This window comes from Lampris incognitus, chromosome 18 (assembly GCF_029633865.1).
Source record: "Lampris incognitus isolate fLamInc1 chromosome 18, fLamInc1.hap2, whole genome shotgun sequence".
NCBI classification, from domain to species: domain Eukaryota; kingdom Metazoa; phylum Chordata; class Actinopteri; order Lampriformes; family Lampridae; genus Lampris; species Lampris incognitus.
In genome coordinates, this window is record NC_079228.1 from 20,840,547 (window position 1) to 20,864,684 (window position 24,138).

Sequence of the window (24,138 nt, forward strand, 5' to 3'; positions counted from 1 at the left end):
TCTAGACATATTATTCACATAACTAACGAAGTTACGGCAGTTGCAGAGAACTACATTGTACAAATTCCTATTACCATGCTAGATGACTGCGTGACCAAGGGACACAAGGCGCAAAGCAAATCAGAAGGATAATGAGGACATGAAGTACAGCTAGCTTATTGCTCAGGGCCTTTCAACACGGCCAGAACCGCTGCTCTGCACAGGATATGAGGTCATGTGAGTTCCTGACCTGAAATGAATTCAGTGAGGATTCAGTAGTACTGAAGCTGAGGGCTTCAGTTTAAAATTCAGAAAGAGGTTCCTCTAAACCAGTGTAATTATATATATATATATAATTCTTTCATTCATTATCCAAACCACTTATCTTACTCAGGGTCATGGGGATACTGGAGCCTATCCCAGCAGTCACCGGGCGGGGGGGACCCTGGACAGGCCGCCAGACCATCACAGGGCTGACCCACACCCACACACACATTCACACCTAGGGACAATTTAGAATGGCCTATTCACCTGACCTACATGTCTTTGGACTTGCAAGAAACCGGAGGAAACCCACACAGATGCAGGGAGAACATGCAAACTCCACTCAGAGGATGACCCGGGACGACCCCAAGGTTGGACTACCCTGGGCTCAAACCCAGGACCTTCTTGCTGTGAGGCGACCGCGCTAACCACTGTGCAACCATGCCACCCCTATATCCTATCTATATATATAGATATATTACTTCATTGTTATTTTTCTCTTATTGTCCAACATGTCCTACAATAACACAATGACATGTAAAACGAATTCCTTGGTATTCTAATTAAGTCAAATAAGTTAATTTGAATTTGTTTTAAAGGTGGCATAACATCGGACTAGAGAGGATTCTGAATTTGGGCCCAAGAAATAAACATTTTGATATATGAGTAAACCGATATCTTTTGGGCCTTTTCAGCCCGTAACAGAAAGCATCTCCCTTCTTCAGCTGACTGCCTAGGTCACTGTGGCGGAGATCCCACCAGCACGCAATTATCCAGCATTAGTACCACAGGACTTGTCCAAATAATTTTCCTCAGGGGATTTAGCTACAGTGGGGCGGCACGGTGGCGCAGTGGTTAGCACGGTCGCCTCACAGCAAGAAGGTCCTGGGTTCGAGACCCGAGGTAGTCGAACCTTGGGGGTCGTCCCGGGTCATCCTCTGTGTGGAGTTTGCATGTTCTCCCCGTGTCTGCGTGGGTTTCCTCCGGGTGCTCCGGTTTCCTCCCACAGTCCAAAGACATGCAGATCAGGTGAATCGGCCGTACTAAATTGTTCTTCGGTGTGTGTGTGTGTGTGTGTGTGTGTGTGTGTGTGTGTGTGTGTGTGTGTGTGTGTGTGTGTGTGTGTGTGAGATGGCCTGGCGGCCTGTCCAGGGTGTCTCCCCGCCTGCCCCCTAATGACTGCTGGGATAAGCTCCAGCATCCCTGCGACCCTGAGAGCAGGATAAGCAGTTTGGATAATGGATGGATGGATGGATGGATTTAGCTACAGTCGCGGCGAGCACACAGAGGCGGAGGACTTCGACGATGGCTAACATCAACAGCCGCGACGACCCGTGTCCTCTGAGCCACCGCTGTGCCTGTCGGCCTGTAGCAGCTGCAGAGTGTGACTCAATCTGCCCGCAACGCTCGGCGCATCAAGTGGAGCTGCCATATGGACATATCGGCATGACAGGTAAACAGACAGCAAGCTGGTTCTACCACAATAGGCTGCTCAATCACTCTGTGACCTTCAAAAATGGACTCTCCAGCTGTGTCTTGACCCCGCTGTGTCTGGCTGTGGCGGCACGGTGTACAGATGCAGGTGGGAAAAAGACGAGAGGAAAAAATACATAGATGCGTGGAGATGATATTGTTTGGAGCCGGGTGTGTCCATGCATTCAAGCGTCCTTCGTCCCACCCCCACCCCTCCGACAAACACACACACAGAGAAACACATGGACACAGACACGCATACACACACAAACATACACCAACGTAAGCACACTCACAGAAACGCACAATCCACCGCGCCATACATCACAGAGCCAAACGCCCATTTGTCTATGTGTGTGTGTGTGTGTGTGTGTGTGTGTGTGTGTGTGTGTATCAGACTATTAAGTCTGGCTCGGCGAGAGAGAGCCCTTTAGTCAGCAAGGTGATGACAGAAGAAAATTACATTCCGTCCAGCAACACCTCCCTTTCACTGCCTCTGTGTGTTAGTGTGTGTGCTCATATGTGTGTGTGTGTGTGTGTGTGGGGACAAGGCACACGCACTCAAGAGGGCAAATAAATGCTCGCACTACTTGTCTAACATATATTACAATCAAGAGACTAACATCTAAAGCCATGACTTTACACTGTGTTTAATGCTCTCATACCGTTAATTGTTAAATCCATCATAAGGAAGTGCATAGAGCTGCAGAGTCACATTGTAGGATGATTATTTTTCTGTGAGAGCTGCTGCACCAGAAGAAAAAAAACCCTGTCTCACCAGTAACAGCCCTGGAGGTTAGGTTAAGGTGCCCTGCATGTATGGGAAGCTCTCTGAGCTCATACAGCCCTGAGTGGATCTACTCACTGCCTTTTTAATCTGTTTATCTGTATTATTTTAATCTGTTTATGGGGAACCTGAGCAACTCAGACAGAGAGACAGAGGACTGCAGGTGGAGGCTGACAGTTGGGAAGCAGCTAACCTAAGTTACCCTGTTGGAGAGCTGTTGTCACCCCACCCCCCACCCCCGTCCTCAGCTCTCCCTGTGTGCTCTGTACACGTTAAAATGTGCATGAGTGTGTGATGGTCTCTCTCGTTCTACTCAATCTCTCTCTCACCCACCCAACCACACACACACACACACACACACACACACAGTGACAAACCAAGACTGAAATGTAAGGAATTATATAACTGTGCATCGCTTTCATTTAAACACAGCCTCATAAACTGACAGAAAACAAACATACAAAAATAAATACAAACACATCCTCTGCCTCTCTTTCTCTTTCTCTTTCTCTCTCTCTCTCTCTCTCTCACACACACACACACACACACACACACACACACACACACACACACACACACACACACACACACACACACACACACACATATTCACAGACATTCACACATGCACACACTTTTTCATGTGTCCCTGGCTGAACGTCTCCCTGTTGAACTAATCCTTAACCCCCCGCTGCTAAATCTGACAGGGACAGTGTGTGACTGAGTGCATTAGAGAGAGCGGAGAGAGACAGACAGACAGAGAGAGAGAGAATGGGAGAGAGACAGAGAGGAAAAGATAAATGACTTCCAGAGTGTGCAGCTGTTTGTGACTGTGAAGTGGCCTGCAGAAACAGAGCGGCAGTGTAACTGGTCCCTTCATATTAGTCATAGTTGTGTGCATTCATAATGGCGAGCACGTCATTCTATCGGACTCAGTGAAAATGTCCATTTACACGCACGCTCGTCTGCGCATGTGCATCTCTCTATGTTTCCCTGTGTGCACAGCAGTACTGTGTGTGTGTGACATCTGGCTGGGGTGACACTCTCACCTGCCGTCTCTCTCGGCGGCTCCGCCCTCGATGACCGTCTTCACGAAGATGCCCAGTTTTTCCAGGCCAGCATCGGCACCCACTCCCATCCCTATGATACTGATACCCAGGCCATCCTCATCTAGAAACACAAGGGACACACACTTAAGACAGTGGCTGACAATAGACAACATACGTGTGTGTGTGTTTACTTATGTAATTTTTTTTGTGTGGCTAGAAATGATGATGCCAGCGGCATGTGTTCGCGTGTCTGACTGCATGTGGCGGGGTTTGTTTACAAGGGCGAGAGCCTCCATTTGCATGCTTGCACATACTCAGATTGTGACCCAATCAATACTGAAGTGTCCATCCCCAAATGGCCGTAAGGCACGTACTGTAGGGTGGGACACAGCAAGGAGTGGATGGATAAATGCATGGGTGGATACACTTAGACCAATAGATGGCAGAACAATTGATTTATTAATGGAGAGGGGTGGAGGCTGATTTACTTCACGCATGAGCAGGCTTGACAGAAATGTGAAACGTGTGGTGTATGGGGAACTTCCATTGCAAAGACAAATTTTCGCTCTCCATCTTGCATTAAACATTTACAAGCCATTCTGGGGTTACGTAAGAAGGGGGTGGACGAGGGAAACCTGTGATGCATATTCCTACTCTATTCAGGTCCTTATGTACTGGCCTTCCAAACAGAGTAATCTTTATCATAAGACAAGATCGGGGAGGGGGGCGCAGCAGCACCTCCTCAAAGCTTATGTCTGCAAACGGCACGCTAGCATAGTCATGCTTTTCAACACAAACTAAGATTTGCAAGCGGTGGAAAAAAACCTTTGAAATTCAATGCAAAAGCAGTTGACAAAGAGAAAAATTAAAATTGAACCAGGCACAAACTAAGCTGGTACTCTCCAAAAGTCGACAACTGAATCCAAGCAAGACGCCCAGACTTTTGAACATTATGAAATGAGGAAGGAAAGCAAAAAAAAGAAAGAAAACATCTCTTTCAAACTCAAATTAGCATCATGCTCAATGAGGGCAAAGCACCCATGAACACATCGAGTGCGATCCTGCTGTGAGGGTGGTTCAGTCTTTTCATGTCTTTCCCCCACCTTTCTCCAGCTCCACGGGGAACAGCTCCAGCTTTTCAACCCTCTTCTCCAGCTCGTACTCGGCCGAGGATGCCACAGGGTCCACCTCCTCGTTGCGACGGTCATAATCCTCATTGGAGTAGGTGTTGAACACCTGGACAGACGGGGACAACAGCCGGTTAAGCGATATGGAATGCACACACACACACAAGGTCAAACGCGTGGTGCCAAATGAGATGGAATCAAGTGTGGGTTTTATGATGCAGACGGGGATGCACTTAGCTTCTCATGGATACACAAGGTCAAAGAAACACAAGGTTTTCTGCTTGACACAAACATTCAGAAAGCGACGCAATAATTACAGCTCACAAGGAGAGGAGGAGGACTGCTTCAGTCTTATAGTGAAGCGCCAGTGAAACCAGGAATGGCAGTAACGAGGACTACTTGTGTAGCCTCTGCAACCAAGTGTTGGGACAGACTGCAATGACCGTTAAACACAACCCACACAATTAAGAAAAAGAACATCACGGACCTTTAATTAAAAAAAAAAAGAGAACGTACTGATTCAAACCACAGCTCTGTAATGAGTACAGCTCATCCACAGCGTAACTCACGGGAACATAAACCGAGATGGGGGAGAGGGCTTCCTGCGGTACAGCTGCGTGGGCCGGTCCCCTCGTAGGAAACCGCTCATCCACCGCAAGAGTCAGCCGTCACTTCCAATCACATCACAGCCATCCAGCTCTCACCGCTCACTGCACCTTGGTTGGAGAGGAGGGGGGGTTGGAGTAGCTGGAGAGTGGGGGGGGGGGCTGGTTTGTACGTGCATGCTCTGTGTCATGGTTCACCCGATGGCAGATGGGTGAGTGTCTAGCGCCGGATACGTGACCATCACACAGAGGTACGTGGAGATGCGTACATGGGCAGGTACACACGAGTGTGAGTGTAGAAATGGTAGCATGACGACAAGAACACCACCTCATCTGCTTGCGAGTCTGCTACTCACAAACACACACATCCTGGTGGGATCTGGCTCACTTCAGTTCAATATTATCGTTTATTGTCTCTCCGTGGTAGTGTTTCGGGTTAAAATTCAGATATTGGACTTTAATACACAATATTGTCGTTGAAACGAATGATAGCAAGACTCTATTCGGTTTCTCATGAAATGAGGTCTCAAATGTTTGGTGTGTTATTTGAAAACCAGTTTTGAGGGGGCGTCTGGGTAGCATAGCAGTCTATTCCGCTGCCTACCCACATTGGGATTGCCGGTTCGAATCCCCGTGTTACCTCTGGCTTGGTCGGGTGTCCCCTACAGACACAATTGGCTGTCTCTGCGGGTGGGAAGCCAGATGTGAGCATGTGTCCTTGTCACTGCACTAGCGCCTCCTCTGGTCACTCGGGGTGCCTGTTTGAGGGGGAGGGGGAACTGGGGGGAATAGCGTGATCCTCCCACGTGTCCACGTGAAACTCCTCATTGTCAGGTGAAAAGAAGTGGCTTGGCGACTCCACATGTATCAGAGGAGGCATGTGGTAGTCTGCAGCCCTGCCCGGATCGGCAGAGTGGGTGGAGCAGCGACCGGGACGGCTCGGAAGAGCGGGGTAATTGGCCGGATACAATTGGGGAGAAAAAGGGCGGGGGTGGGGGAATCCAAAAAGAGGAAAAAATTAGATATTGGACATTAATACACAATATTGTTGTCAAAATGAATGACAGCCAGACTCCATTCGTTAAAGCTTCTCATGAAACGAGCTCTCAAATGTTTGGAGTGCTATTTGAAAACCAGGTTTGGTTCAATATCATACTTGACATTTACATGAGGAACTTCATTTGGATTATTGGGTGTGGTGTTTTTGCATTTGCACACACAACGCAACACCTCCAACACACCCTTCTCCGCTTCTTACTGACTGCAGAGGTGGTTTGAAAGATCCATCATTTGTTTGTATCGGAGATGTCTACCGCACAGCGGCGACAGCGTTATGCTCCTCGAGATGAATCATTTCAAGAAAGAAAGACATCACACATTCGGCTGTAAGGTGACAATCACTATAGATCACGCTCCCCCCAATGTCATTCACAACCCTGCACACTACTCGTCTGTGGGAACACATCCGTCACAACTCAATAAGGTGCACAAATGGTCACTGCCAGGAGGAGACTGATGACATCTCGTTGCTATGGAGTCTCGTATCCCACGCCTGGCCGGCAACGTGTCAGTAGACTCTATGGCTCACAAAGATGTCTAACAGACTTGCTGTTTTGTTTTCACGTGATCTGTACATGGAAAGGCCAACTTGTGGACGACAACTGCAGGCGGCCTACTGAGTATGTGAGACCATGCAAGTTCTACCTTCTGTTATGAGTTTTATCAACACTATCAAGACCCAGAACGCAAGAAAATCAATAACTGATCTGATAATGGTGGTCTCTTTTAAAGTGAGAGTATTGGAGAGTATTGGTATTGGCAGTTGTGTATTCATCATGGGGACATATTAGTGTGGTGTGATACTAGGTGTGTTTTTTATACATTTCTCTGTTTGTGAACCGAGCGTAAACCTGTTAACAATCAGTCGGTATTATTAACAGTCCTACATTGTTACACCCACATGGACATTGGCATAAGCACGCACACACACACACACACACACACACACACACACACACACGCTAACACCAGCAATTTGGTAGTCCTAGATGTTTTGCAGACACCAGACAATCTAATGGCTTCTCAGTCAACCTGCAGTCTCAAAAAACACATTAGCATATGGCTAGTGTCTTGATGGATGGAGAGAGAGGGGAGGGGGACAGAGACAGACAGACAGACAGACAGACAGACAGACAGACAGACAGACAGACAGACAGACAGACAGACAGACAGGCAGAGACAGACAGACAGACAGACAGACAGACAGACAGACAGACAGACAGACAGGCAGACAGACAGACAGAGAGGCAGACAAACAGAGACAGACAGATGAGCAGGCAGGCAGACAGACTGACAGAGACAGACAGGAAGACAGACATGCAGACAGACAAAGACAGACAGACAGATAGACAAAAAAGAATGAAGTCAGAAAGAAACAGGAGTTGAGATGAGGGTGGTGAGGGAGGAACTGTGGGTGAGGGTTACAGAAGAGAAGAGAAGAGAAGAGAAGAGAAGAGAAGAGAAGAGAAGAGAAGAGAAGAGAAGAGAAGAGAAGAGAAGAGAAGAGAAGAGAAGAGAAGAGGGAAGCCAACCAATGGAGAGAGATAAGACTAAAAAAAGAGCAGGAGACAGGCTTTGCCAAGTTGGGAAAAGAAGATGGATGAAAAAGATAGTGAGAGAAAGGAACAGAAGAAGAGTGGAGGGTCACAGGGGAAAAAAAGAAGAGCACACTAAGAGAAACAACACAAATGGACACAGCATGTATATATGAAAAAATAAAATAAAAAAGAGACAGTGAAGGATGTAATGTAAGTGGAAGATAGCGTGTGTAGTGTGATGCGTGTGTGTGTGTGTGTGTGTGTGTGTGATGCGTGTGTGTGTGTGTGTGTGTGTGTGTGTGTGTGTGTGTGTGTGTGTGTGTTTAACCTTGACAGCGTGGAAGGATACTGCTGCCCCGGCTTGTTGCAGCAGCGGGCAGATGAAACATGCCCAGAGAGCTACAGCACTACAGCACACAACTCCAGACCTCTGCAGGCAACCATTACACTGACCCTGACCTCCGGGTCGACAGCTACGGCCAAAAACGAACATGGATAGGCAACACGCAATGGATAGGCTATGGGCAAAAATACGACACAGACAGCACTGGCAGACTGATAAAACATTTCAAACGGTATAGACACCATGTCTGTGTTTCCCATCAAGCAGTTAGTCACTCGTTGCTCAGAGCAAGCAATGAGATGAGCACTTCACAGGGTGGACAATTTGGAAAAGAAACATGGTGCAAATCCCGCAGCGGCGATGCAGCATTTTGTGCATTTAAAGACGGGGACATATTATTGGCGAACCCAAGAGAGGCCTGTAAAACTCATCAAGGTTACATGCTTAATACTCTGCACATCAACATGTTGACCCACATAACCAATTTAAACACATGCTACCAACAGAGCCACATAGCAACATCCGTCACATCATATCACAGAAACTCATCCCCATTTCTTCCTCTTCCAAGATGAACTAGCAAGGACCCACAAATTTCCCTTTTCAAATACGGTATATTGAGCCAAGTTTTGGTCAATTGTAATGCCATTTTTATTGAGGGGCCAACACACAAAGACAACCATTAAAAATGGAATTAAAATTGGGTTTAATTAAGAGATTCAGTGTTCCGGAGTTGAACAGGGAAAGTCTTTTTTTTGGGGGGGGGGTGTTATCACAATAATATGCTGCCTGGAGTTTTTGACATAACATTCCAGTGTAATGCTACTCTCAACTAAAAAACAAAATCAGCGCCACGCGACTAAAGAAAGCTGCCTTAATTCAAGACCGAAGGTCACACATTTGAAATGATAATGTAAACCTTTTTTTTCGGGGGGGGGATCCCCCCCCTTCTCCCCAATTGTACCTGGCCAATTACCCCACTCTTCCGTGCCATCCCGGTCGCTGCTCCACCCCCTCTGCCAATCCGGGGAGGGACTACCACATGCCTCCTCCAATACAAGTGGAGTCGCCAGCAGCTTCTTTTCACCTGAGAGTTAGGAGTTTCACCAGGGGGACGTAGCGCATGGGAGGATCACGCTATTCCCCCCAGTTCCCCCTCTCCCCTGAACAGATGCCCCAACCGACCAGAGGAGGCGCTAGTGCAGCGACCAGGACACATACCCATATCTGGCTTCCCACTCACAGACGCGGCCAATTGTGTCTGTAGGGATGCCCGACAAAGCCAGAGGTAACATGGGGATTCGAACCGGCGATCCTCGTGTTGGTAGGCAACGGAATAGACCGCTATGCTACCCGGATGCCGATAATGTAAACTTTGAACAAGATTCCTGGGCTCTGTGTGGTCCAGGAATTGTGCTCAGCATATATGATGTTTTAATTATAATGAAAAACAAAAAACACCAAAATTGATGTTTCTGTTACTGATGAAGTCTTGAGGGCACGATAAAGTTTCTAGACTATCAAGGATGTTTCGACTGTGGTGAGAGAGATGGTTCTATTAGGACATGAGAATTCAAGCGTAATTTACTGACAAGACGTCTGTCTGTCTTGTCAGTTGAATGCCCTCACTCTGTTTCACTGGATTTCCAGACAGTATCTGCCCAAAACTCACACACACACACACACACACACACACACACACACACACACACACACACACACACACACACACACACACACACACACACAAACGCTCTCAGCCATCTGATGTACAAGCTGGGGAACCAGCAGGGCTGATAATGACTTCCTCTCCCTTTTCTCTCTATCACTCTTTTTATCTTTTTATCACTACCGGCCAATCTACTGTTAGTGAACCTTCCTCTGCTGACATCCATCCCTCATCTAAGTAAGAAGTACTCTGATCAATACTACTAACACCACACACGCAGACATTTCAATGTTGTCTCAGACATCAAAACACAAAATGTCTTTTTGACAGCTACTAGCTGTTAGCTGTTGAGTAGATACAGCAGTCCTGTTCTGCTCGGGAGTCCACAGCTTGGCAGTCCTGGTACATACACCCAAGGCTGCCAGATGACGAGAGAGAATGGTCTGACATATTAAAGCCGTTTGCACCTGAAGACCACAGCTCTCATCTGTGGATGCTGCTGCTAACTGCAGATGCTTAAACTGGACTGGACCACTGACCTCAATATATCTCAGCCTTCCTTAACGGTGTAACACGCCATTTTTCTGCCTTTCTGTCTTTCTCTGTCCCTAGACGCTTCCACATCCCATCCCCCTTCTCTGTTCCTCTCTGTCTCTCTCTCGCTGTGTATAGACACGTTTCCACTTAATGAGCATTAGTAGTGTCAAAGTACACACAATACAGTGTCACATCCATGCACGCACTCACAACCTGCTCTAACACCCCATACACGAATGCATCTTCAAATGCATGCATGGCTGCTGTGTGTGTGTGTGTGTGTGTGTGCGTCTGTGTCTTGAATCAGTATTCATCTCCCTGGCTATGCTGCTGGCTGACAGCCCCTCAGCCAAATCAGGCCTTGCTGCCTGTCTGACTGACTGTCTGTCTGTCTGGTTCCTCTCTGGGACACAGGGCCATGGATTAGCCTAGGGCCTGCTAAGCCACAGGGGAGAGGAGGGGAACCGGGGAAGGGGCACAAGAACATGGGGAGGCTGGAGGGGAGGAAGGAAGTAAAAAGGTGAAGAGAAAGAACAATTGAAAATGAGAAAGAGGAGAAAGAGAGGAGGAAGGGAATATAGGGAGGTAGTCAAACGGTTGACCAGAGGTGGTGGAGAAACAAAAGAAAAGATGGGAGGATGGATAGTAGATAATGCCATGAGGATGAGGATTTGAGAAAGTGAGAAAAGAAGAAGTAAATGAGAGAGTTGGATGAGAATGGAGCAGGCAGTAAACAGAGTGACTCACACTGGTGACTCACGGGGTAGCGAGATGGTAGACTGTGGGGCGACTGAGCGGGGAAACAGGCACTGAGACTGCAAAGGAGACAAAAGCAGGGAAAAAAAAGAGAGAAAAAAAAAATCAAAGGCAGGGAGGGTAAGAGCTTGCTCCGGGGCTGCTTGAGTCCTTGCCCAAGACGGCACGGCATGGCGCCCATACCCGACCAACCGTCTCTGATGGTATTAAACAGGGCCTTCAGTGTGCCAGCGGCAGTGCCAGTGTGATCCCAGTGCCACGCAGACAGTGGCTGGTGCTCTGGGCAGTAAGAGACTGGAGTCCCTGGAGAAAAGGTGCCACAAGCCCAGTGACCCCCCCCCCCACACACACACACACACAGCGGAGCATCAACTCAGCACATTTACATTCCATTACTACATCTACCTTTGGCCACACTTACACGCATCAACACATTGGAGAGCTGACAGATGCTGAGGACAGTGTCTGAATGCAGAAGGGACGAGACAGTTGCTGCAGATGGAAATTAATTCATGTCTAGCAGAAAGAGATGAAGATTGACAGATATGGACTGAAGGAGATTTTGGGGAAAAGAGTGAGTGAGAAGGAGATTTATGTGTGTATGTATATAGAGAGAAAGAGACAGTCCAATAGAATTAGAAGTCAATGCAGGGGCCATGTGATAGTGTGGCGAACTATTCACATCTTACAGACTAAAGCTCCTGGTCCTAGGAAGGAATGCTGCCCTTTATCATGGCACCGACTTGCCACAATCTGATTAGTAAGCGGTCCTTTTTTTTCCCACTTCGAATGCAGCATGTATGCGCCGTCTGCATACAAAGTAGTAGAGAATCAGCTTTGTTTCAAAATAAATAGATGCAGAAATACAATGAATAAATAAATGCAGAGAACATGATTTGCATGTGTCAAATACATTTTATAGGGCATCCGGGTAGCATGGCGGTCTATTCCGTTGCCTATCAACACAGGGGATCGCCAGTTCGAATCCCCGTGTTACGTGGGTATGTGTCCTGGTCGCTACACTAGCGCCTCCTCTGGTTGGTCGGGGTGAATGATCGGGGGGGAGGGGGAACTGGGGGGAATAGTGTGATCCTCCCACATGCTATGTCACCCTGGTGAAGTTCTTCACTGTCAGGTGAAAAGAAGCGGCTGGTGACTCCACATGAGGAGGCATATGGTAGTCTGCAGCCCTCCCCGGATCAGCAGAGGGGTCGGAGCAGCGATCGGGATGACTCGGAAGAGTGGGCTAATTGGCCAGGTACAATTGGGGAGAAAGATGGGGTGGGATACGTTTTATAAACATGCATGTTAAACCATAAAACGTGTTTCCCTCAACACAATAGCCATCCATTTGAATCTGAGGAAAAAAAATTCCGCAAAAATATTTCAAAATGTAACTTATAAAATTTCACAAATAATACCTTTACATTGAATTTAAAGTGTTGAATCCACATTTGTGAGTAACAAACCATGCGTGGATTGACTCACATTTGTTTGCAGCTTTTTCAAGTCCTCTAGTGCACAAAAGCATCTTTTCAGACAATAGTCCCTTTAGCTAGTCTCTTCACTATTTGCTTTGCATCACCTGTCACTCGGTTCACCTGAGGGGCAGAGGAGGAAACACAAACGTACTATAGCTGACACAGTGTGTACGGAGCAAAGTCAGACTGGGAACAAAATTCAGCCCTGGGAATTTTTGTCTGTCCCCCTTTTTCCCCCGACATATGCACTTATGAGTTGCATAAAGCAATATCCAGCTATTTACAACATAGAGGCTAGGCAATAGATATCAAGTTGGCACCCTAACAACAGGTGCACTTAAATGGTTTCATAAAATAATGTAATAAATAAAGAAATAGCCAAGAAATAGCCTAGAGGAAGAGTCAGCACCCAAAGAGGCGCACTTTGGATTTTATTCAGTTGACAATAGCCAAACTCAATTTTCACACTGGACATGTAGGCCTAGCCTAATGATGATCTGGAAATTTGCATTAATTAACAGCACTCTATTAATAGTCAATCATCCGACATTGTGTTCACAGCTGATCTGATGCAATTCACACATCAGGATTTCATGTTACCGACACTATTTAAATGGGTTCATTCACTGCTATTGTCAGGCTGTGACAAGCAGCATGCCTGCACCCTATTGGGGTGGACCCGGAGTGACTATCAGCATAGCCATAATACCACTCTCGCCTTGCATAGCACAGTGAATAGAATAGAATAGAATAGAATGGAATAGTCAAGTCAAGTCACGTTTATTTATATAGCACATTTAAAACAACCACAGTTGAACCAAGATGCTGCACAAGTTTAATACAATATAAAATAAGTGACACATATAAATATAAAAATATATATTTATAGACTAGAATAGCATGTCCTCCCTATAGGCGGTGAGAAGACGTCTCATCAGTGGCATCATCTGGGTTTTGTTTTGTTTTAATAAAAGTGTTAACTTAAAACATTTTGCAGCATCAGCCTCAAGTTTTTTTTTTCTTCTGACCTTTTTCGCTCCACTTTTTCGAGACCTTTATCAATTTTGGTTTAGCTTTATTTTCAATTCAAACTTATAACTTTTAGTTTCCACTCGTTCTCTCTTGACTTGATTATTTCCAGCTTGACCTCTGACATGCCATGGATGGACACATCTACTTGAAGGGGTGGGGGAGGACGAGGGTAACGCTTCCTGCACCTGCCTTACAGTATAATTTGCGTTGACAATTGGGACCATGTAACCTCCGATCAGATGGGCTGTTCTAACATCAAGTGGGCTGCGACCGTCAGGTCGACTGTTTTTCCCCCTCAATTTTTTTCCCACATTGCTGGCCTGCCGGTGGGCTGGTATTCTGACGATTAATGCTGCCTTATCGAAAAATGCTACCTTAGCACGAATAGATAGCAGTCTAACCCCAACCTCGCCTAACCATGCGCAGAACCGCTAAGTAGCACATCTCGATAGGTAGCACATATCGATCGACAGGACACCGGCAAATCTGGCATTTGCCGGAGTTGCCAGATTGCCAGTCTAAGCCTGGTACGGAGGCATCATCATGTAAGTGGTTAACATTTATAAATAAAGAAATGAGTTGCTTATTGTCATTAGCTGCGTGAGAGAAGGTTTTTCCAAACATACAGTTTGCCTCATAAACAGACAACTTTGAGAGTTTATCAATCTTACAATGCACTGATGTTGTTAGGTGAAAGCAAAACGTACTAGGTGGGGACTACTGCATATCTAGACATCTTCCCAAATGTGTGAAATAAAAACGGTGCTGTCTCCTGAATACATTAAAAATGGTGAATTAATCTTGTACCTCTCTACAAGGTTATATCCACTGGTCTGAAGTATGCTGATAAATGCGGTCATTTAGTGCCACACTGCTGGCATCCATCCTGATTTTCATTGTTTATCGTGTGGTTAATACAAAGGGCCGATTCACCTAAGAGCTGTGACTTTTGACCATTCATTAGGATGATCCTGATTACAGTATGTGCAGTAATAAATAATAAACATCGGTGCGTGGCATTATCTTCATCTCGATCTCTCAGGACTTAAGCCAAAGGGTTTAGGGTAGGCGGGTAGATTCAACAGGCTAAGTGAAGGACTGAATTACAAGACTGTTTGGAAAAACCCTTTCATGCAACTATAGTAAGCAAATGTCTTCTCTTTTTTTTTTTTTGGTGAACGTTAGCTGCTTATGTGTTGCCTCCCATGTGGGTATTGTTTGCGTTTCCTTCTCCCCTCAGGTGCACAGGGTAGCAGCTGATGCTGCAAACAAACTACATCCTTAAACTAACATCCTTAAGAAAATAACTTCCAGGATATGTTTACATTGGATCAAGACCATTTTAGTACAAAGCTGTGTGACTAACAAATCAAAGTGTGATTAAACACTTTTTCTTAGCTTAAAACTTGGGTCATAAATGCTGCATTTAAAAGACATCATATCAGTGCATTTTATTACACGGCCATTTTGAAAGAAAAACTACCGTGTTGTCCTCACAGTGGGTTAAATTTGGGGCAACCATTTGAATCTTGTTCCCACCCAATTTAGTGATGCGATATGAGGACTGAGTAGCTTTTCAAATTTAGCAAAAAGAAATTTGACCCAACAAGAAAATGGACACCCTCGTCCCTAATTGCTGTGTGCAGCTGAATGGCTGACCCTGCATTGATTCTCAGTATTTCACTCTTACATAATATAACCCACTGGTGTAACTCTTGTTTGTTCATTTGTTGTGTTAAGAGGTCATAATTAATATACTCAAGTGGTATCTAGCCATAATCTCATTGCAACTGTTTGAAACTGCTGCAGACCTCTCTGGTGCTCTGGTTAGTGTCAGTTGGGGGAGACTGTGGTTGAAGAGAGTCCTCCACATCAAATAACCGCTAAGTGGCAAAAGTGTAGAGAATATCGCCGTCTCGCTCTCCTGAACAGAAGCTAAACAAGCTAGTGGACAAAGAATCTCTTAGTTTCCCATCACTGTGTCCCTCCCCTCCCTCTTGCACCCTACCCCACTTATTAGCATATCTCAAAATGTGAAACTGTCGGTTTCATTGCCCTTCAATTTCCCCACTTTGTTTATATTGCTGTCTCCAAAGGCCTTTTAGGAATGCATTTCAAGTCACTGCTTATGGCATAATACCACTGTGTGCCATGACTCCTGCCAAGTACAACCAGAGAGAGGGAGAGACAGACAGTGAGAGAGAGAAACAGAAAGAGAGAGAGAGAGAGAGAGAGAGAGAGAGAGAGAGAGAGAGAGAGAGAGAGAGAGAGAGAAAGAAAGAAAGAAAGAGAGAGAAGTATAGAACCGCCACTCACTGATTACAAACAACGATTTCCTTTACGTCATGTCTTAATTATATAAAAATGTGTGGGAAGACAGAGTCAGGGAACTGGGGGGAATGTGGTCATACTGACAACTGCTTCTTGTTTTTCTTAGAGCACTGGCCCATTTGATCCTATGCTATTGATTTACCAATACAAATGTTTTAAACGTAGCAATACAAGGAAAAGAAAGCATTTGTGTCAGACTAGTTATGCTTGTGGCTAACAATAAACAAGGACATGTTGAAAATGGTCATGCAGCAGCCTAAGGATTGGCTCAGCAAAACATACAATGCTGTGTCACAGCAGAGGACCCTGTGCTCTGTACAAATCTCACTGCAGTAACGTCAGGCAGCACACTGATGATGTCACTACCAGGGTACCAGACTGAGGGAGGTGGTGAAACAGTCCACTGTGTGGCAGCTAGCCAGCCTCTGAAACCAGGCATCTCGGCTTTCCAGAGCTGTTAAAAAATGCATCCCGCTGGGAAGATCAGGTGGCTCCGAAATACAAGCAAACAAAAACACCTCTGCATTAATAATGGAGGGACTGATATTCATTCATGCACAAACACGCACATACTCAACAGCAGGGTCTGGAGTAGGTCCACCTGTCCCTGTCGGAGGTTAGCAGGAAGGGAAAAATCCTTGGAGGTGTGGGGATATCCATTTTCCATTCACAGCATCACTTTCATGGTTGATCTTTCATGTATTTTGCCCACCCAGCACATAGTCATGTCAACAGATGATTTGTTAAGGTTTTTTGTTGTTCATTAGTCAAGATTTCCTCTCTAACCCTAAAGCTCTGTTCCATTATATAATTTAGCTGCCCCATGAGAAATTCTACCAAAATACTGTGGTGGTGTCAGGAGTTGCTTTTTTTTCTTAGTTTCAGCAGAACGTCTTCTGCAACATAGCCGCTGTCATAAACCTCTTCTCCACTACCCAGAATCGTGCTATGAAAGGCTGTGTGGGACGTAGCCCAGTAAAGACCAGTTAGGCTCTAATGCGTTTCCATTGTAAACTGAAGTAGCAAGGCTGGATGTTGTTGACATGGCACTGATGTGGTGACAAGACGGTCAGTTGTTCTGTGTTAGCTAGATTAGCTTGTTTTCAGTTGGAGTGGTCGTAATGGTTTTCTCCTTAATTTCACTCTTGATAACAAGGTACAGAACAGTACACAAAAAAACTCAAACAAGGGGCATCGAGGTGACATGGTGGTCTATTTCATTGCCTACCAACATGGGGATCACCAGTTCGAATCTCCGTTTTACCTCCGGCTTGGTCAGGCGTCCCTACAGACACAATTGGTCATGTCTGCAGGTGGGAAGCCGGATGTGGGTATGTGTCCTGGTCGCTGCACTAGCGCCTCCTCTGGTCGGTTGGGGCACCTGTTCAGGGGGAGGGGGAACTGGGGGGAATAGTGTGATCCTCCCACGTGCTACGTCCCCCTGGTGAAACTCCGCACTGTCAGGTGAAAAGAAGCGGCTGGCGACTCCACATGTATCGAAGGAGGCATGTGGCAGTCTGCAGCCCTCCCCGGATCGGCAGAGGGGGTGGAGTAACGACCGGACGGCTCGGAAGAGTGTGGTGATTGGCCAGATGCAATTAGGGAGAAAAAAAGGGGGGAGAAAAAACTCAAAACAATGCCACCAAATACACCTCCATGGCAAATAACCCAAACAGCTAACTTGTTGAAAAGTTGATTGCTGGTCATATATGCTGAACTTGTTGGAAATATGTCTCTTGTTTATGTTGATATTGGCACTGAGTGACAGTTAAAGGATAATATTCAGGCCTACCCCCATGGTCCCTTTCAAAAATGGCCAGCACCAGGTGACCAGTGGGGCTGAGAAGGGTGGAAATCTTTCACAGTTGGAATCTGTTTCCCCAAGTGCGCTAATGAAATGGAAAAGGATTCACGCTTGTGACTTCACGGCACAGCATGGCACGACCCCGTAGGGGAAAAAGGGTAACAGAGTGTTGGTTCAGCTTTGTGCATTGGCTTCATCACTGAACTCTCCCTCATCAAACCCTATTCTATCCCATTATGCCCAGTCACACATTGCATAACTAGGAGGCTGACAGCCTCGTGGCCAGCTTGACTGAGCACACAGAAGCAAAATACTGGAATAAAGGCTATCATGGAAAGGGAAAAGGCTTACAAGATGTTGGCGACAGATGGCGATGTTTATAAAGTTCTGCAAATGGTTAGGTTTCATGAAAACAATGCGGCATAGTATTGTGTAGCATTTGTTTTTTCAGTCTAGCTGCTTGTAAAGGATTGTGTAACAGATATTGACTCTTAAACTGCATATGTTTTTGATCAACAGGACAGTTTATGGGTTTAGGAAAGGACGTTTTTACCCGAAAAGACATCCAAAGCTGATGAAACAGCATATTAAAGTATATTAAGGGTGGTTAAGATGTAGCAATGCGGTAAAATGTAGACCTAAATACAGTTGCATGCACATGAGATTGCTAAAATCCATGTCAATATTGGGTCCAAGACTTGAGCAATGTTGTTGCACATACATTATGGACCAGAAAGACTAACTGCCTGAAAGTAGAGTAATCCTTTCCATCAAAAAACACAGCCCTGGCATGGGGCCATCTCATTTGAGCTAGAATAAAAATGTTAGATGGCACTCCAGATTATAATGTTTTTCGCATGGCACAGATGCTGAAGGCTGCTGCATGTTGATGAAAAACATAAGCAATGTTGGTGGATTTAAACTGTCACATAGGCGGCGGGTTATATTCTGGCAAAAAAGCTGTCGACCACCGTTGGTTATTTTTATCATGAGCACCAAAAGAGCACCAAATTCTCTGAAAAGAATGTTTATCTGTTTAAGCGTGAGGTCTGTTGGGTGTTATGTAGCTTTTTTTATTTTAAATGTCACTGAATTTCTCTTGATGAATTAGATGCATCTGTCAAGTTGGATGCACAGCAGCTAGAGGCCATACCACATGGGGTAAATGCACATAGAGCATGTGTTTTCATATTGTTTTTGCAACCAAAAGCCTGTGATGTGACCTAATCTGAAAGCATGGACATAGTATCAGTCCTTGCCAAGTAAGTCAGATAGGTGACCTCAAATGCTTTCAATACAGGGTACTAAACAAAGAAGCCTCAAATGTTTATCATTTTAGAAAACAGAGACTATAGAGTTATGCATTAAGAATTAAAACAAGAAAAAAAGCAACATCACAATTTTAAAGACACACACGACAGTCAAAAAGGCTATCAAACCATAAAACACTTGTAAAAAAAAAAAAACCCCCAAAAAAACCTGTACCTTCAAAACCATTGCAAACAATGTACGACATATTATCATAGGACATACCCATCCATCCTTACTACCCAGCATTCCATTGACGATGAAGCAACCAAATTTAACAGATAAAACCCAAGTCTCTTTGATTCACTAACAGACAACGTGGAGAGCGGTTTAATAACTATTTCTATGACTGCTCGGCTGACGCTCCATTCCACACGTCTAGAGGAGTGCACTCAGCAGAGTGCTGATCTCCACCAGGCCTGCGTATCTCCCCTTCTCAGGTGCTCCAACTTGACGACAAATCCCTATTTTCACCTACCGGGATAAGGAAAATGCACACACAGACAGAAAAACCAGTGTTTTTCCTGCCATTATACGACTTTTGCACAGCGCCCAAGTTGATTGAACGGGAAATATGGAAAAGAAAAAGTTCTTAATATGCAGCGCCCAAGCTAAAAATAAATAAATAAATCTACCTCATAAAAACGTTTTGCCTGTCAGCCTGTGGATGCGCAGCCTCCTTGGCGGACTCTCACATGAAAGCAACCAAGTGTGACGTGAAATGATAGAGATCAGGCTATCATAATTTCATAGCCCTTATTAAATGACTTCAAATGGGTTTAACCATCTGGGTTTTCATGATATGAATTGAATCAAGGCGAATTGTTGCTCTGCTGATTGACTGACTTTCATTCACAGGCAACAGTAAGAAAACATAGCTCAGCCATGGGGAATGTTTTATTGTAGCTACTGATGGTTTCTATCTGTGACTGTGATTAAGCTTACTCTTGAAATTGTATTTTTATAGTGGAGTTTTAATATTGGAGACCATGGCACTTCCGCATGGCGGTGAGGAGAATAAGGCAAATCCTTTTGGTTCATCAAGTGCTCCTCCATTTCTCCTGTGCTGACATCAGCAGTGAATGATTTGCTGGCTTGCCAAATACAACACACTTCTCGTTTACTTTCAAGACTCATTCCCGAATAATGTTTTGGTTTTGACACTATCACTGCCCGATCTGACGTAACCGTAGATGTGAGTGGCGGATGCGCACTGTTGACTTCGCTCGGACAGCATTGGTCGAGCGAGGTAGATAATGAATGGAGAGAGGGAGTGGCACTCGCGACAACGAACGTTGTTCGAAGGCTTTGAATAAGCGCAACCACGAGAGGTTCTTCACACACTCACAACTGTGCAAGTAAAATTTTAAAGAATATATTTATCAAATCATGAACCATTAATCAAATCATACAAAACATCCAAACAATGCCAAAATTAGAATCTTCAAAACAATTCTTCACAATTTCATCTTACATTTTCCCCTCTCTTCAGATGAAATGTCCTCATTTCAACATTTATGAAAAAAACAAAAACAAAAACAAAAACCTCAGGGCGTCCGGGTAGCATAGCGGTCTATTCCGTTGCCTACCAACACGGGAATCGCTGTGTTATCTTCGGCTTGGCCGGGCGTCCCTACAAGACACTGTGCATAAGTGCAGTCCACTGACTTCCGGTTTCTACTGCAGCGGTCGTATAAGTTTCCTGATTGTTGGCGTGTGCTATTGACAACGGCATATTTTTACAATGGATAAACGTCAACGACATGCACAGAATTGTCGACAAACTTTCACCTGCACATACCAGCAAACGGGTGAAAAGGTTCAAGTTGTACATATATCAATTTACGTCCACAGTCATTCTCATAATTGTTTATTTATTATAATAATAATTATTATTATTAAGGAGGATTACTTGGCAGCAAACTTCCTGTTACAGTGTACATGTTTATTAAGAGCCATGTTTTTGTCGTCTATAGACCTTCAGTCTACCAGAAAAAAAAAATTTAGTCCAGTGGCAGTAACTCCTCTTGTGGAAGAAATAGTGACTAAATCGAGATTACATCCCGGGATAATGAAACCATTGAGCAGCCGAAGCCCTTGGGATTTCTCAAGGAACTCGTATTCAGGCCTTCTTCGCTTGTGGGAATAATGAGTACTTGGCAGCAAACTTCCTGTTGTAGTGTACATCTTATTGGGAGCCACCTTTTGTGTTCTACAGGCCTTCAGTCTGGCAGACACAAATCAAAATTGGTCCAATGGCAGTTAACTCCCCTTGTGGAAGAAATATTAACTATAGAGATTACATCCCAGGATAAGGAAGCGATTGAGTGGCTGAAGCCCTTAACATTTCCTAAGGAACTCGTTATTCAGGCCTTCTTCACTTGTGAGAAGAGTAGATACTTGGCAGCAAACTTCCTGTTGCAGTGTACATCTCATTATGAGCCAGCTTTTTGCGATAGACCTTCAGTTTGACAGACAGAAATAAAAAATGAGTCTAATGGCAGGTAAATCCTCTTGTGGAAGAAATATAAACTATATTGAGATTACATCCCAGGACAGTGAAACCATTGAGCAGCTGCATTCCTTAGGATTTCCCGTGGAACTCGTATTCAGGCCTTCTTCGCTTGTGGGAAGAAGGTGTACTTGGCAGCAAACTTCCTGTTGCAGTGTACATCTCATTAAGAGCCATCTTTTTGTGGTCTATAGACCTTCAGCGGTTCAGCCTGACAGGCAAAAAAATTGGTCCAGTGGCAGTTAACTCCCCTTGTGGAAGAAATATTAACTATATCAAGATTACACCCCAGAATAATGATGTCTTTGAGCGGCTGAAGCCCTTCGGATTTCCTGAGGAACTCGTTATTCAGGTCTTCTTCGCAGTTGGAAAAAAACCCAGCTATACCAACATGTACCGTTTCTGCTAAATAACAGAAGCTAAGCAGGTGTGGGCTTGGCTAGTGTTTGAATGGGAGACCTCCCGGGAAAATGAGTTTCTGCTGGAAGTGGTGTTGGTGGGCCAGTAGTGGGCAGTCTTCCTCCTGGTTCTAAAAAATAAAAAAAAATCCCAGTGCAATGATGGGGACACTGCTATAAGAGATGCTGTCCGTCGGATGAGATGTTAAACTGAGGTCCTGACTCACTGTGATCATTAAAGATCTCATGGCAGTTATCGCAAAAAGTAGGGGGTCCCCAGTGTCCTGACAAAAATTCCCAACCTGGCTCTCTCCATCTGGCCACCTAATCACCCCTTCGTGTAATTCGTTCAATAATTCCCTCCCTCTCCGGCTCAAACTGATGCGTGGTGAGCATTCTGGTACAAAATGGCTGCCGTGCATCATCCAGGCGGGTGCTGCACTTTGGTGGTGGTTGAGGTGAGTTTATCCACTTCACCATGACGCACTTTGTGTGTCAAGGTAAAGTGTTATATAAGTTTAATCCATCATTATTATTATTATTAAGAATGAGTACTTGGCAGCAAACTTCTTGTTGCAGTGTACATGTTATTAAGAAACAAAATTTTGTGGTACATAGCTCTTCAGTCTGACTGGTCCCATGGCAGTTAACTCCCCTTGTGGAAGAAATATTAATAGAGAGTACATCCCAGGATAAGGAAGCCATTGAGCGGCTGAAGCCCTTAGGATTTCCTGAGGTACTCGTTGCTCAGGCCTTCTCCGCTTGTGGGAAGAATGAGTACTTGGCAGCAAACTTCCTGCTGCAGTGTACATGTTATGAAGGGCTATCTTTTTGTGGTCCATAGACCTTCAGCCTGACAGACAAAAATAAAAATTGGTCCATCAAAAAAAGTGTAACGCTGCTGTACTTTTAGCATTAACAATTAATTTATTAAATCTATCTCAGGTCATGGGTAAGTAACAGCACAGCGACAGCTTCGTCTTCTTCCATCTTCTGTTGTAGCTTTACTGGCGGTTGGCGGACAACGATTTCATGCATTACCTCCACCAACTGGAATGGTGAGTGGACCAGAATGTCTATTTACTAAAAAAAAAAAAACTCATGTCTTCTCAATTAAACCAGTTATTTCTTAGGTTTCTGAGAGGGCCTAAAAGTCTCTCTCAGCAGCTGCTGCACACCTTCTCCAGAAACTCCTACAACACCCAGAAATATCCTTGCTGTATCCACAATTATGTTAATTTCCTCTGATTTTCTTTCTACTCTACTCTAGTACAGTTAATTATCATTGCCAAAAATGCAGAAAACTTCATCTGGTCCTCAAAAAAGTAACCAAGCATGCTTCCTGACTGACTTGTCCTCCTTAGGTTCTTGTCTCACACCAGTCTCATTATTTCTCTCTATTCTTTTAGCAGCTTCAGCATACCATAACCCCTTTTCTGGTCTCATCTTATTCATTTTCTCTTCATTCTTTTTGGACAATGTGCTGAACCCGTATCATGATGTCCCTTGCAGTTCAGGCACTTTGTTTGCGATTTCTCAACTTTACAATCTTCCACATTACAGTTGTCCTTCCCACATCTCCCATATTTTCTTACTTCATTACATACTGCTGCAACATGTCCATATTCTTGACAGCAAAAAAATCTGACAGGAGGTCTCTCATATGGCCTCACCCTGTAACTCACATAATCAAGGGACACTCCTTCTGGCAATTCCCCTTCAAAAGTCAAACACAGACTTACTGTCGTCCTTCTTGGAATCTAATCATTCCTCTTGCCTCACACACACTTGCAACACCCCTACCTACTATCAAGCGAAACTACCGCCAAGGGCTGTGTGTACAGGCTTGGCAGAATCAGCGGGGAAAGAAGACCCAGTTGAGCTTGACTTTATAGTCTGCAACTCAGCCAGCGACACGCCACTTATCACTCCCTTCTTATTTGCTTTTAATCCGAGTGGGAAGTAAGTCATACAGCGGGACCTTAATCTTAAGGGCTTCTAGTTACCCTGATCGAGTGTACATCGTCAAGTTTTCCCATTACAAATTTTCTGATTTCATGTGGGTCCTTGAAAATCCTGTCTTATC

The 24,138-nt window shown here is 45.0% G+C and overlaps 1 protein-coding gene across 1 annotated transcript in view; it reads right to left on the minus strand.

Moving 5' to 3' along the window:
* Positions 1 to 24,138, minus strand: part of ppp1r9a (protein phosphatase 1, regulatory subunit 9A) — a 69,907-nt gene that overhangs the window by 38,293 nt on the left and 7,476 nt on the right. Inside the window, exons 2-3 of the mRNA XM_056297988.1 lie at positions 4,656 to 4,788; positions 3,553 to 3,673 (exon numbers count right to left, since the gene is read on the minus strand). Coding sequence (XP_056153963.1) covers positions 3,553 to 3,673; positions 4,656 to 4,788 — 254 coding nt within the window. The remainder of the gene's footprint in view (positions 1 to 3,552; positions 3,674 to 4,655; positions 4,789 to 24,138) is intronic.